The sequence below is a fragment of the Dromaius novaehollandiae genome, chromosome 5 (genome assembly GCF_036370855.1).
Source record: "Dromaius novaehollandiae isolate bDroNov1 chromosome 5, bDroNov1.hap1, whole genome shotgun sequence".
NCBI lineage: Eukaryota > Metazoa > Chordata > Aves > Casuariiformes > Dromaiidae > Dromaius > Dromaius novaehollandiae.
Window position 1 is genome coordinate 18,730,594 of NC_088102.1, and position 12,313 is coordinate 18,742,906.

A 12,313-nucleotide genomic window follows, 5' to 3' on the forward strand; every position below is an offset into this window, starting at 1 on the left:
CTGATAAACTGCAGGAAATAGGCTTTAATTAACACTGCCAAAATGCTGTGTTTTTCAAGCACCTAACATCATCTATTGCAAGATTTTGGGGGCAGGAGGGGCGAGGCATGCTTGTACTGTACAGCTTCCAGTCCCTTGCATTTGCAAGGTGGTGGGTCACCCATATCCTCTGAAAAACTGGGTTATTTGATGACTAACATGCATCTCCCAGTCTTTCCTCTGATCTGTCTCCTGAATGAGATAATCTTTCGCCTCTTAACTTGTTACATTTCTGTGGGCTTGCTTTATTGGGTTGTGTCAATGAACATGTTTCACCGCTGGCCTGTTCTAACTCAAGGCATGTCTGTAGCTGTACTGGTATGCCTCCAGATACCTACAAGGCTTAGTTGCAGCAAGCAAGGTGAATGCCTGTTTGCAAAACCTTCCTCTTTAAAAGGAAGCCAAAGAGATGAGGTGAATTCCTTTCTTGGGAATCAGAAGGGAGCACTCTGTTTCCTGAGGTAAATGAGCACAAGATGAAAGTCTGGATCTACAAGGTATGGGAGGATAGCGTGCAGACCACAGTTGTATAAAATGGTTATCCCTGAATAATTGTAGAGGTCAGCAAGGGAAGCTGAGGGAAGAACTTCTAGCAGGTTGGCTTCACTTCAACATTCTCCTTTATTTCTTCTTTAACTTTTATCATCACTCTCTAATCTAAGTTGAATTTGTCATGTTCAAAAACCATAATTCGCACCACTTGCATGGAAATGGCAGGTTCTTGAGAGCTTTTATAATAGTTTCTTATTTATATTCAATTGTGAGATTTCCTCAGTCACTGCACAGATGTTTTAAAATCATCAGTTTATTAGAAATAAAGTCTATTGCTTATGCGGATGTTCAATTTAACAGATACCCAATGCGCAATACCTCATATTTAAAGCTATGTTAAGGTAAGAATCATGCCCTCAAAGCTAAGTATGCTCTGCCCTCTTGTGTCTTTGGAATATGCTACCAAATGCACCCCAGATACAGCTGCTTTATCATAAGAATTGGGTTATTTTCCCTCCACAGACTTAACATTAAGAGGCAGACACATGGGTATTCAGACATGGGTAAATTTTTAAGTTTCAGCGAGATGTACAAATCAACATATGTTTGTACAAAATCTGCTCTGTCAGTATTCCACACACATATACGCTTCTGAGGGGAAGAGAAAACAGCTTGAGAATATTTTTAATGCAGCTCAGAAGTGCTAATATAAGCTTCACTGATAACTCTACAAAGTTGTATTTTTATGAAGCTTCAATTGAAAAATAAAGAACTAGAGAAAGCAGCGAGGATCGGTTCTTCCAAATTACAGAGACTGGGGCTGCTGTAATCATAAGTCGTGGGTTGGCTTAGCTTGGCTGACTCCTTGACTTGGTGACTTTTGACCATAGCAGAAGTGACAATCCAAAGCTGTGATAAGTGTACAATGATTAAAGAGATTCTGAAGGGCAAAAAAACAATTGTGTAGTGATTTAAATTAAGATACCTTCAAGATAAAGTTCAACTGTATGCGGGGAAAAAAAGAATCTACCAACTTCTGTGTTTGATTAGTTGTTCTTTAGGTTGAAAGTGAACTTAGGAGGCAGGGGCGAGCTGGAAGTTCAGATTTGCTCCCCTTACTCCATTAGGAGAAAAAGATGTACTATCTGTGCATCCTCTCTATCCCCCCAGGAGCAGAGTGCAGCAGCGCAAACTGGCGAAAGCTACAGTGAAGCACAGTTTACTGGAAATCTCCATTTGGTTTTAAAGAGGCTAAGGAGTCTTCAAATTACAGAGCCAACTATTCTATTGGTGGCTTTTCTCAATAAAGTAGGAAGTTTAGAGTTTGATATGGTCTGCTTGCTCTAAATCTTTCCTGATTGCTTAAGACTTAACATTTGCTCTATGAGCCTTTGATGGTGACTGACCTGAGCCCGTCCTGATTTTGACATGGATGTTTTTCTACCTGTCTTAATGGATCTTTACAGTAGAGGCCAGCACTTTTCAGGAGCAGCTTTGCTGTTTCTCTGCATACAGCATTATGTGATATGTGATGTATTGTACCCTGTTTTTTCAGAAACAGTCCTGGTAGCTCTTCCAGCCACAGAGAGCAAGAGCTCAACATCTCTTACTTAAGCAAGTCCCAAGCATTAAGATTTCCACCACTTCCAGAAGTCAGAAAACTTTTTCTGCAACCAATACTTAGTCTGCATTTTTTTCCTTCTTCACATCCCATTGCTTCTGTCAGTATCGTTGAATTTCATCCAGAATAATTGGTGCTCCTTGGCACCAAAACCCTGGGTATGAATACTCTTTCCACCTTTCCTTTGTTGTTTAGGTGTATTATTCATCCTGTAGACTGGCCTTCATCAGTCATGTTTTCTACCTTCATAATAGTGTTGTTGCTCTATGGGAATGGGGCTACTCTGTGAGAAAGCTAACCCCAGAGGAAAAAGTGCCAGGCCTCACTGCCCCAAAGCTGTATGGAGGGAGACAACTGCCACCCGTCGTTCCAGCAATTACCCACGACTTGTCGTTAGTCCTTCCCTTCTGTCTTCAGAGATTCCCTGTTTCCCCTGTGTTTGGAGTGAACATGATCCCAGCTGTGACCTCCATTCAAAGAAGACTGGAGCAATAAAGCATAGGTAGCAATGGAAGAACAGAAATGGCAGTTAAAAAAAAAAAAAGACCACACTAGAAAAGAAGTGGGAATGAGAGAAAGAGACAATGCAGAATGTAAAAAGGAAGGAGAGAAGGATCCCGTTATTGGAGCAGAAAATCTTGAAGGAAAGGCAGTAGAATTTAAAGAAAATACAGAAAGTAGACACTGCAAAGTATGTGCCAAAACATACAATAGAAAATAAGGACGAAGATGGGAAAGAATAGGGGAAAGCAGCGACAGCGTTTTGACTCTAAATTTAATGATGTGTTGTTTCTAACAACAAAAACACTACAGATACTTTTGATGCTTGCCTGAAGTGAGAGTTGAACCCTCTTCTAGTCTGAATAGTCTTTCCTTGTTGGTGTTAAGTTGACAGTTCTGGATTTGACATAGTCCGCCTGGAATTCTGGCCCTGTTTTCAAAGGCAGCTACAGATAGACTATTAGGTACTTTAAAAAGAAAGAAATATCACTGTCAGGCTTATTCTGAATAAAAAATAGGGCTTAAAAATGCTGTCTCTCTTACATCACAGCATTCCTTTGATTTATAGAGAGGTTTGTCCTGCTGATATCTTTGGTTCGATAAAGGCTGAAGGAAGATAGAGTTAATAATTATGTCTATCCAGGATTAAACTTACTACATTTTCTTTAATTATTATTACAGGTGAATTAGCCACACAGGTTTCTAACAGACAAAAAGACTGGATTGCAGTTCCTCTGCAGTCAATACGTCAAAACTTTCAAAAATTCAGCTAAGTTTTTATTAAAAAATATGTGAAAAATGTAAGCTTTGTAGTAAGAAAATATGAACTTGTAAAAATGGTCTATTTTTTGATGGCTTTCCTCAGAGTTTGCTTCAATTGTGATTGTAGGTGATCTATAAACCACTGATAATTTGCGAGGGCAGAGCTCAGAACATATAGAGCCATTCTGTTAGTAACCAAAGACGCGCTCAGATGTGGTCAGACCTAGCATAGTTTTCTTCCTAGTGAAAGAGAGCCTCTTTTCTCCCATCCCCTTTTCAGCAAAAATTCTGTTTCTTTTTAAATTTTTCCTGTGTTTGTACATAAAATAGAAAACCGAAAAAAAAATGCAGACGGAAAAGGCATGAAGATTTCAAAAGTCAAAGCCCATTTTTTGCAAACAGAACAATCAGAAATATTTCTTCTGAAATGCAGGTTTGATAACTCAATGTATGTACCTAGTGGGAGGGAGGAAGTGCCCAAGTTTTACTCTCAGATCCAAAGTGGAGAGTATAGAGATTGCATTTGTAGAAATCTCTTGAGAACTAAGGGCACTTGTATGTAGGTAAAGATGGAAGATGAGATAGAATCTTTTCCAAACTTTCCATTTCAGGAAAAAGTCTCTTCTGGTCAGTCACATCTTGAAGCATAGCTCTGAACTGAGTACCGATGGTATAAAAGTGGTAATACCTACTCCTTGTGTGAGATCTGGATTGCATTAACTCTGTGTCCTGACACGCAAATAGTCATTTCTGTTAGTGGTGCACGTTTGATGCAGCTCTGTGGGAGGCATGCTGCCGTTGTGGCATCTTACTTCAGTTCTCAGACTGCTTTTATAGAATTATTTAGTCCGCATTAGGTCTCTGTAATGCAAATAAGAACTTGTTTCTAGACTGGAGGATTAGACTGTATTGTCAATACAAAGAGTCAGCAGTGGGGCTAGACTAATGTCTCCCAGTCTCACCTCTAGACCAACTATGTTTATTGTAGTCCTTTTTGGGGGTGGTTTCCTGTGATGACTGATCGCTACTGGTTTGAGAAGAAACAGTGACAATGGCTAACAAAGTCTAGCGCCTGAATGGAGCTCAGTCATATCCTGCTAAGGCTGATTACCTTGGCAGAAGGAGAGGGCGATGTTAAATGCACCTCTGCATGTTTGATTATACTTTGTGGGTTGTAGGATGCAATTTCTTGCTGATGAGAAGCAGTACAGAGGTTGACCCTCACATACTGAATTAGGTCTGCCTGGACCTCAGTGCTGAGAAGGTATGCTGAGCCAGCTTCCCCTCTGATTAGAGGAGCTTGGTGATGAGAGAAATCTTCAGAGTGTGTTTGCCACCCTAGGAAGGAAGAAAGGATCATCACTGACAGCTGGAGAGCTTCTTTAAACTGGCAGCTACCTTTAGAAATGCAGTGTGTGCGATTAAACTCGGAGCAGCAGCTTTCTGGCTGCAGGCTGTGCTGAGATCTTGGATCGGGTGAGGGTTGGTTTGTCCTCAGGTCTGGCTGTGAGTTAAAAGTTTGTTTTAGAGATTTTAGTGGGCTAGAGTTGCCCTCTTAATGGAGAAAAGGCCATTGCTGTGCAGTCAAACTCAGCAGGAGTACTTTGAGATGCTAAGAGTCTTCTCTGCTAATTTTTGTTGATCCAGGTGGTCTTTTCTAAGTGCAAAGTCAAAGAAATTACTGTTTGCCCCTTTCTTCGTCTCCCCATCCAAGTGTCATATGGCTGGCAGGAACATTGAAACCTTCCCATCTCCAGTTCCTGTTTGCAGGGGAGAGAAACAGAGGAAAGTGAGATGGAACCATATGTCCTTCTGCATTTGCACTCTGAAGACAAAGTTATTTGTGAGCCTTGAGCATAAGGGTGGGAGAGCTGCCAAGCCAAAGTTGTTCCCAAGTATCTGTAAACTAAATCTGATTCCTTAAATTAATCCAACTAAGGAACTTTTGCTCTGGCAAAGGCTTGTAAATATTACAGTACCTGTCACTTTTGGATGCTGCTTTCTGTTTTCATAGAGGCGTGCTGAAAACTTTGAAGTCTGAGATGTTTTGTTTCACTTTTTAGAGGTTGACCTCAAAGCATCAATCTTTCTGCTCCTTTTGGGATGCATGAAAATAGTTGTTTCTCTTTGCAGAAAACTTTTTTTTAGCGACAGCATTGTTTAATAGTCAGAATTCTCAGATATTCTCAGAGCATTCAAGCATATATTGAGAGAGATGTACCAAGATGTAGAGAGTGTTGCTTCTCTGTTATCTTCAGTGCCTCAGTTTTCCCTTCTCTATGACAGAACAATGCATAAATATATGCTTGAAGTGAAAAGCATTTAATATAAAGTGGTTTCTGGATGTACAGCTCTCTGTGAGTGTATAGATAACTATGCTGGGGTTTTAGTTTACATGTACTGTTTGATTTTTGCACTATCTGCACAACATAGCCTCCACCTGTTTGGAGTCTCTGTGCTCTCTGGAATAATAATGGATGATAATAACAATCACGTTTTGCTTATTTTCAAGACAAGTTGCTGGTTGATACAAACCTGTGACTCGAGCTTTGCCAGACAATGTAGTGGCTTCTACGATTTGTGCTGTAGTCCCCCATTGCGCCTTGGAGGAACATGTCACAGTATTTCTTATAGGTGATTTTTGGCTGATCTATTCTAAATTGCAGTTCTCCACTGCACAGCTAACTTGAGTTATAACTCATTTTTTACTCCAAACTTAACCTGGCTGTAGGTGGAACTCTATGGAGGCAGTACTTTAAAGGCTGTGCTCACTGAGGAGTTGATCTGGATAGTTGCTCTTATTTGGGTGGTGTACTTGATTTGGCTTTTTCCGTATGTGCAAATCTTTTGTCTGAAAGTCTTTGGGCTCACCAGCTTGTCCCAGGACTGTGGCTAAGGCAAAGGTTCTTTTTGTGCTTGAAATTGCAACCCAGCTATCTTGAAAGGTGGACACTTGTGCCTGGGTACTTTGAGTCCCCTAGGGTTTCCCACCAGTCCTGCCGCATTCCTGGAGGAATCAAAGTTCTCCAGTGACTAGGAAATGAGTCCTAGAGTTCAACATAGTGAACCACTGAGGGCTAGGTTTTGACTCCAACCTTTCTGCAACCTCATGGGGACAGGTATGACATCAGTTACTCTGTTTACCAGGGTTCCTGTGTTTTTTCTCTTTAACCAAAGTCCACTGAGTAGTCTTGCCAAGTTGTCTCCGTGGAAAGCAGTGCTATGACTCCGGCTTTGCCAGACCAAATGAGCACTGCTTTCAAGACAGGGATCAAGGGCTGGTTGCCCCACTGGAGACGGGGAAGTATTGCATGGCTGGCACCTCAGCTAAAGTAAATCCACACTGGAATCTGCCACCTGAGGGGCCCTACTGTAATGGTTGTTCTGTGAGACTGCTTAGTCCAGCCACACTTGCTAACCATACAGATTAATTCTGTGCTTTTGAAAATGCTGCTTGAAGGCAAAATGTTAAGAGCTAAGATCCCAGTTGCTTTTTACCTTACTGGCTAAGTCCTGAGAAGTTATGTATTCATAAATCAGTGGTGGTTTTTGCCTGACTACCTGTGAAAATTTCATCTTTATGTTATCTTTCCATTTTGGAGGGTCTGAAAATTAGGCCTTTCATCTTCTGAAATCCAAATTCCCAGTGCTTTAATATCAAAGTAAAGCTGACTACCTAGAAGCAGTTACTCTGGAGAGAGCTGATGATGATGCAGCTGAGAAGCCAACACCCCTCATCTTCATTTGAGTCTTTTTTTGTCTTGTAGATAAGAGGATCTGTTCACCACCCTTTATGGAGCTGACAAGTGCCTGTGGAGAAGATACCTTGCAGCTAATAGAGAAGAACGGACTGGCGTTCCCATTCAGTATGTAAATGGACTTTCATTGCAGCTTCTAGTAGGTTCTGAGTATTCCACATAGCCCCACAAGAATGTTGTGGCCAACGTTGTAGGGCTGGATGTTTCATTGCTAATGTGTGCAGGATGTTATAACCTTCCTGAAGCAAATGCTTTGAAGCAGTCTGCTTGGAGTGTGGAGCAGAATCCCTCCCTATCAGCTTTTATTTGGCTTTTTATTGATGTTCGGTGCTTTAAACACCTTGCTACAGTAAACATGATTTCCTGGGAAATGCCAATAATTCTAACAAAGTTAGCCTCCTGCCCTGAACTTGCGCAAGAAGTTTCTCCTGCCAGCTGCCTTCATTATTTTTCTTGAGAAAATTGTTCTCTTGCTGACTGCTCCCTTTCTTCACTGCCCCTCCCTTTCCCTGATCCAGGCTGCAAGTATAATTTTAGTGGGTAGAAGAAAGAGAGTAAAAATGACTGTAGGCACCAGGCTCCGAGGACCACAGCCTCAAACAGCTGCTGTGAACTGTTTGTCCTGTTGTAGCAGGTTTTATTGTGGGTCTTCTTTTTTAATTCCTTCCGTTATTTGATTCCTTGCAGTGTAAAATGAGCAGGATTGGTTAGCCTGTGTTCCTTCCAGTGGTGCATTGCCTCACTTGTAAGGTTCAGAGGTAAAGCTGTGCGGAATGAGCGTCTTGCCCTCCTTGTCAGTGCTCTCCCAGATGAGGCAGGTTCCCTGAAGCTAGGTTGTGAAGCAGTGGTTTAAATCCCGCTGAATTGCTTTGACACCCTCTCTCACCCATGCACGCTTTCTCTTCGTTATGGGCCGGCCAGTGCTGAGTAGTCAAACAGCATAGCCCACATATTCAAAAGTTATGAATCAACCCCTCTAAATGATGATGAAATTAAAAAAATAACAGGAGTGACATCATATGGGTGCTTTTTCTGTCTCTTCTGTTTTTTTTAACTCTCCCGCTCTCCAAAGCATGTGTCTGTGAGTCAGTATTGACCACTTTCTAACATTTCTAGTAGCAGCTTATTTTGGCCTCTAGTGCAGATCATTTGCCCTTCATAGGTTCCTGTTCTCTTGCCTGGCAATTTAACTCTTCCAGCAACCCCCAAAGAAGTCTTGTCATATACAACCTCACTACTCCGGTTTTATCCCCTTCTCTGCTTTATACATGAATGGCTGCCCACTCACTACATCAGCTTTGCTTATCATGCAGATCCAGGGGTCTTCAGCTCTCTTCTGTTTTTATAATAGCAGGAGCATGTTTTTCTTCCCTCGTGCCAGTTTTAGGGTAGAGGGTAGAACCAGGATGCACAGAGCAAATAAGGAATGTGGAGGAGGAAACAGAACTGCTGGGCTCTGTCTATTTTTTCCTCCTCCTCTATGGTTGCCTGTGAAAAATATGTCATATCTTAGTATGGTTCAGCCTTTTTGGTTGCCTGCCCTTCCCTAAGACCGGGGAGGTGGAGAAAGCGGTTGGTTTCTGCCGTGTCTCGGCTCCGTTGTTTTCAGGAGGACAATAGTGTTTTGTGGTACCTGCAGCGTGGCTCCAGCCTCAGGCAAGATCACACACTTGTGAAGAAGCCCTCAGGCATAGGCAGGCCTTAGGCAGAAGGGCAATACCAGTACTGATACGAACTTCTCAGCTGATGCTTTGCACCTCCGTCCAGTCCTAATAATGACCTCTCCTCCACCCTTAGTTACAGGGAGGAGTTGAGAGAGTAGGGCTTGGAGCAAGCCAGATTTTGCAGTGAATGAGGACACTGTTCAAGCAGAGACTGTCAGCGTTATCTGGTACAGTCACCGCCTTGGTCTGGTGAACTCCCGTGTTTCGCATGTGGGTGGGAACAGATTTGTAAGGGTTTTGTGTGGCCTGTTTCAGTGATGTGTTGTTTTTTATTTTTATTTATGCAGTTTGTAAAACCAGAGTGGCCCATGGAACCAACTCTCACGAGGTGAGTTAAAGAATTTTTGCAGCATTATTCCCCACTTCCAGTCCCCCCATGGTGGTTTGGTTGGTGCTTTATAATCCTGTTGTAGGCAGAATGAGGGCTATGCCCAAACCACTTCCCTTTCCTTGCCTCTTCCTTGAGTTTAATAATATCATTATTTTTTCGGGTTTATCTGAAATGAATTTAAATACAACTTTAACCTCTTGAAGTGGAAGTTCTCTTTCTAGCAGTTTCTAGCTTCTAGTAATTCTAGTTTTCTTGTTTCTAGCAGTATGTAGTCCCCAGACCAGCTATATCTGCAAGGCATCTGCTTCTTCTGCCTCTCCTTTGGTGGGAGGTCACACTAAGTGGTATATGTACCCCACTGTGTTTCTCTTCCAAACATATATGTGGTGCTAGTGATAAATGTTTTTGTGCTGCAGATGAAGCAGAAGTATGAGCAAAGGCAGGCTGGCCTCTCACAGCCCCCTCCTTGAGGGGAAGGGAATAGCAAATAGAGACAACATTTCCGAGCATGTTCAGTTGTAATAACATGATACAGCTATGGGAAAAACAGGGCTGCTAGAATTATCTGCTTTGCCTCATTCCTGTAAAGCAGTTGCAATTAAAATGGTTGTGTATTCCTGAACAGAGTGCGCTCCTATGAGCTTAGCTTCCTCTAAATTTAGGCAAGAGGAGCTGAGTCCTGTTTTAATTCTTTTCCATTTGTGCTTCCTGCCTCCCTGCTTACCACATCTGAGTTTTAAGAATCCAGTCCTCACTGCTGTCTGTAGTAATGCCTGGCATCCTTTGTTAACAACGCAGTAATCGTTCCAGGTTTCCCAGCTGCTCCTGAAATATGCAGTGTGTTCCTCCAGTGTCTCTGAGAACTGAAGGCCCTGAAGTAAAATGTAAATCTAGAGGAGCAGAATGCCTACAGCTAAAATTTTGAGTGACCAGCACTAACTTTTAAAATGCAGCTAAATTTTTCAAATAGGCCTCAGCTTGGATCATTTTACAAGCATTACACACAGTCCTGTTAGCATTTGTGGGAGTAACCACTCTATATTTTGCTATCATTCACCAGAACGCTTGGGACTGGGTTGCTAATGAATCTAAGACTCCAGATTGCCTGGTGATTTTCCTGCAGAGAGTTCCTCTGCAACTGCAGCCTGAAATGCATGAGCCTTTCAGTGCCTGTGCAGTTAGGCTTGGACATGCATTTCCATGATGAGTTTTTGCAGTTCTTTTATGCAATGCAGGCATACTTCAGCCTCCTGCCAGAATTCCATTTTCTGAACAAAACTGAGACTTGAATACAGTTGTAGGCTCCAGTTTATCATGGGAGCTGACTAGAGCCCAGGATGGCCCCCTGGAAAAAAGCCTGAAATCTTGTGTGATGCTTTACACGTTTTGTAATAAGAGTCACTTTAGAGTTGCTCTGTTCTCAAGAATGATTTTAAGGTGTATTTATGGTCAGAGAGGAACTATCCTGTAACTGCTGTTTTATGGCCAATAATGGCAAGGGAAGCACAGAATAAATATTCTGCTTACAAGACAGTCTGTCTGAAAGATGGAGTATAGGACTAAAGCAAGAAAAAAAATCCATTGCCGGTTTTATTAATGACTCCTTCTGTGGCTTTTGGCAAATTGTTTAATTTTCTATAGAGAGATTCCCCACTGCAGAGTTGACACTGAAACTAACCCAGCCTGACCAGAAGCTTGCTTTTCTTTGCAAGATGGCTATTCAAAACATTCAGACACTGGCGAACAGGGACAGCTGAAAGTGCAGACATGATTTTGGGTTTGGTGCCAGCCAGTGCTGACAGTCTGCATTATACTGTGAGAGCACAAGTTAGTTAAGCTGAGGTGCTATTAGTCTTCCTGTTGTGTCCGACAGTTCCATGTGGCTTCTGCACTGGAGGTCATGTCGGCCAGCTCAGCACTTGAACCCTGCTTCACCAGCACCTTTTCTTTTGGACTTGAACAGAGATGATGCCTACAAGTCCTTCTTTCCTGCTGCCAGTAGGTCAGAACTTGATTGACCTTCTGGTAAAGCTGCTGTGAAACACCACTGAGACCCATAACCTCAGGAAATGCATCCAGAATAACTCTTCTTCTAAATGTTGAGCAGAGAGGAATGAAAAGCGAGAGTCAGAGAATCACATTGTTTTTTCAGGCTGAATTCCTTAAGGACATTGTCATTAGAAATTCTTGGTGCCAAATGTTTTGTTTTGCCTTCAAAAGAACTCTGCATCTATAATGAGGAATGCCATTTGGAAATTATGATATAAAATACTGTTCCCATGTTACTGCCAGACACAGCAGGTCTGTGCTAGATGACAAAAAGCAAGTGCACCCTGCATGCGAATTCTTGGAGCTGTATTCATGCATGCTAAAACCCATGAGACATCACAGTGAACCAGTATAACGCAACACCATGGGAGTCATATGGGTTATGTGCCAGTCCATGGGGCTGTCAGCACAGAGCTTTGCAGACAAGAGGTTTCACACGGTCCCCGGTAGCCTAAGTCAGTTTTGTGCAGAAAAGATAAATTCTTTGGGTTTCCACACTGGCAAAATGGAGTGATAAGTACCTGCTCATCTTATGAAGGAGTGGTTTATGAGGATTCATTAACAAATGTTTGCAAAGAGGATTTGAGGGATAGGAGCGACATGTTGCTTGCCAATATGATATTATAGATGTTATAAAGCCAACAGCTGCCCTGGAGGAGGAATAGAACAGTGGTTCCTGCCACCAGTGAGAGACAAATGAGGTGTGATGTCGTTGCTGTGAATCATCTTGATGGATGATTCTGCTGGTTAGAGTAGGTTTCTTGCACAGGTTATTACCACTCACAAATTCAGTCTGTGCTGTCAAATAGATAGCATCTGGTATAATGGAGACAGAGTAAGAATATCAGCTGCAGTAGGCATTGACTGCATGCATTGACTTGAACTCAGAAAATGTTAATCTGCTGAGTCATTGTGCATGCATGCAGACAATTATGTGATCTAATGTGGTCTGCCAGGTAAAGAGGAGAACAGAGTAATAGTCAGAGACAAAAATTTGCTCAGACTTCTAACTACAAACATGTAACCACTCTATTAT

General features: G+C 42.1%; 1 protein-coding gene across 1 annotated transcript in view; it reads left to right on the plus strand.

Annotated features, from left to right (window-relative positions):
- ITPK1 (inositol-tetrakisphosphate 1-kinase) overlaps nucleotides 1-12,313 on the plus strand; it is a 157,186-nt gene that overhangs the window by 126,564 nt on the left and 18,309 nt on the right. The window contains exons 6-7 of the mRNA XM_064512155.1: nucleotides 7,183-7,281; nucleotides 9,185-9,225. Of these exons, the coding sequence (XP_064368225.1) occupies nucleotides 7,183-7,281; nucleotides 9,185-9,225 (140 nt within the window). The remainder of the gene's footprint in view (nucleotides 1-7,182; nucleotides 7,282-9,184; nucleotides 9,226-12,313) is intronic.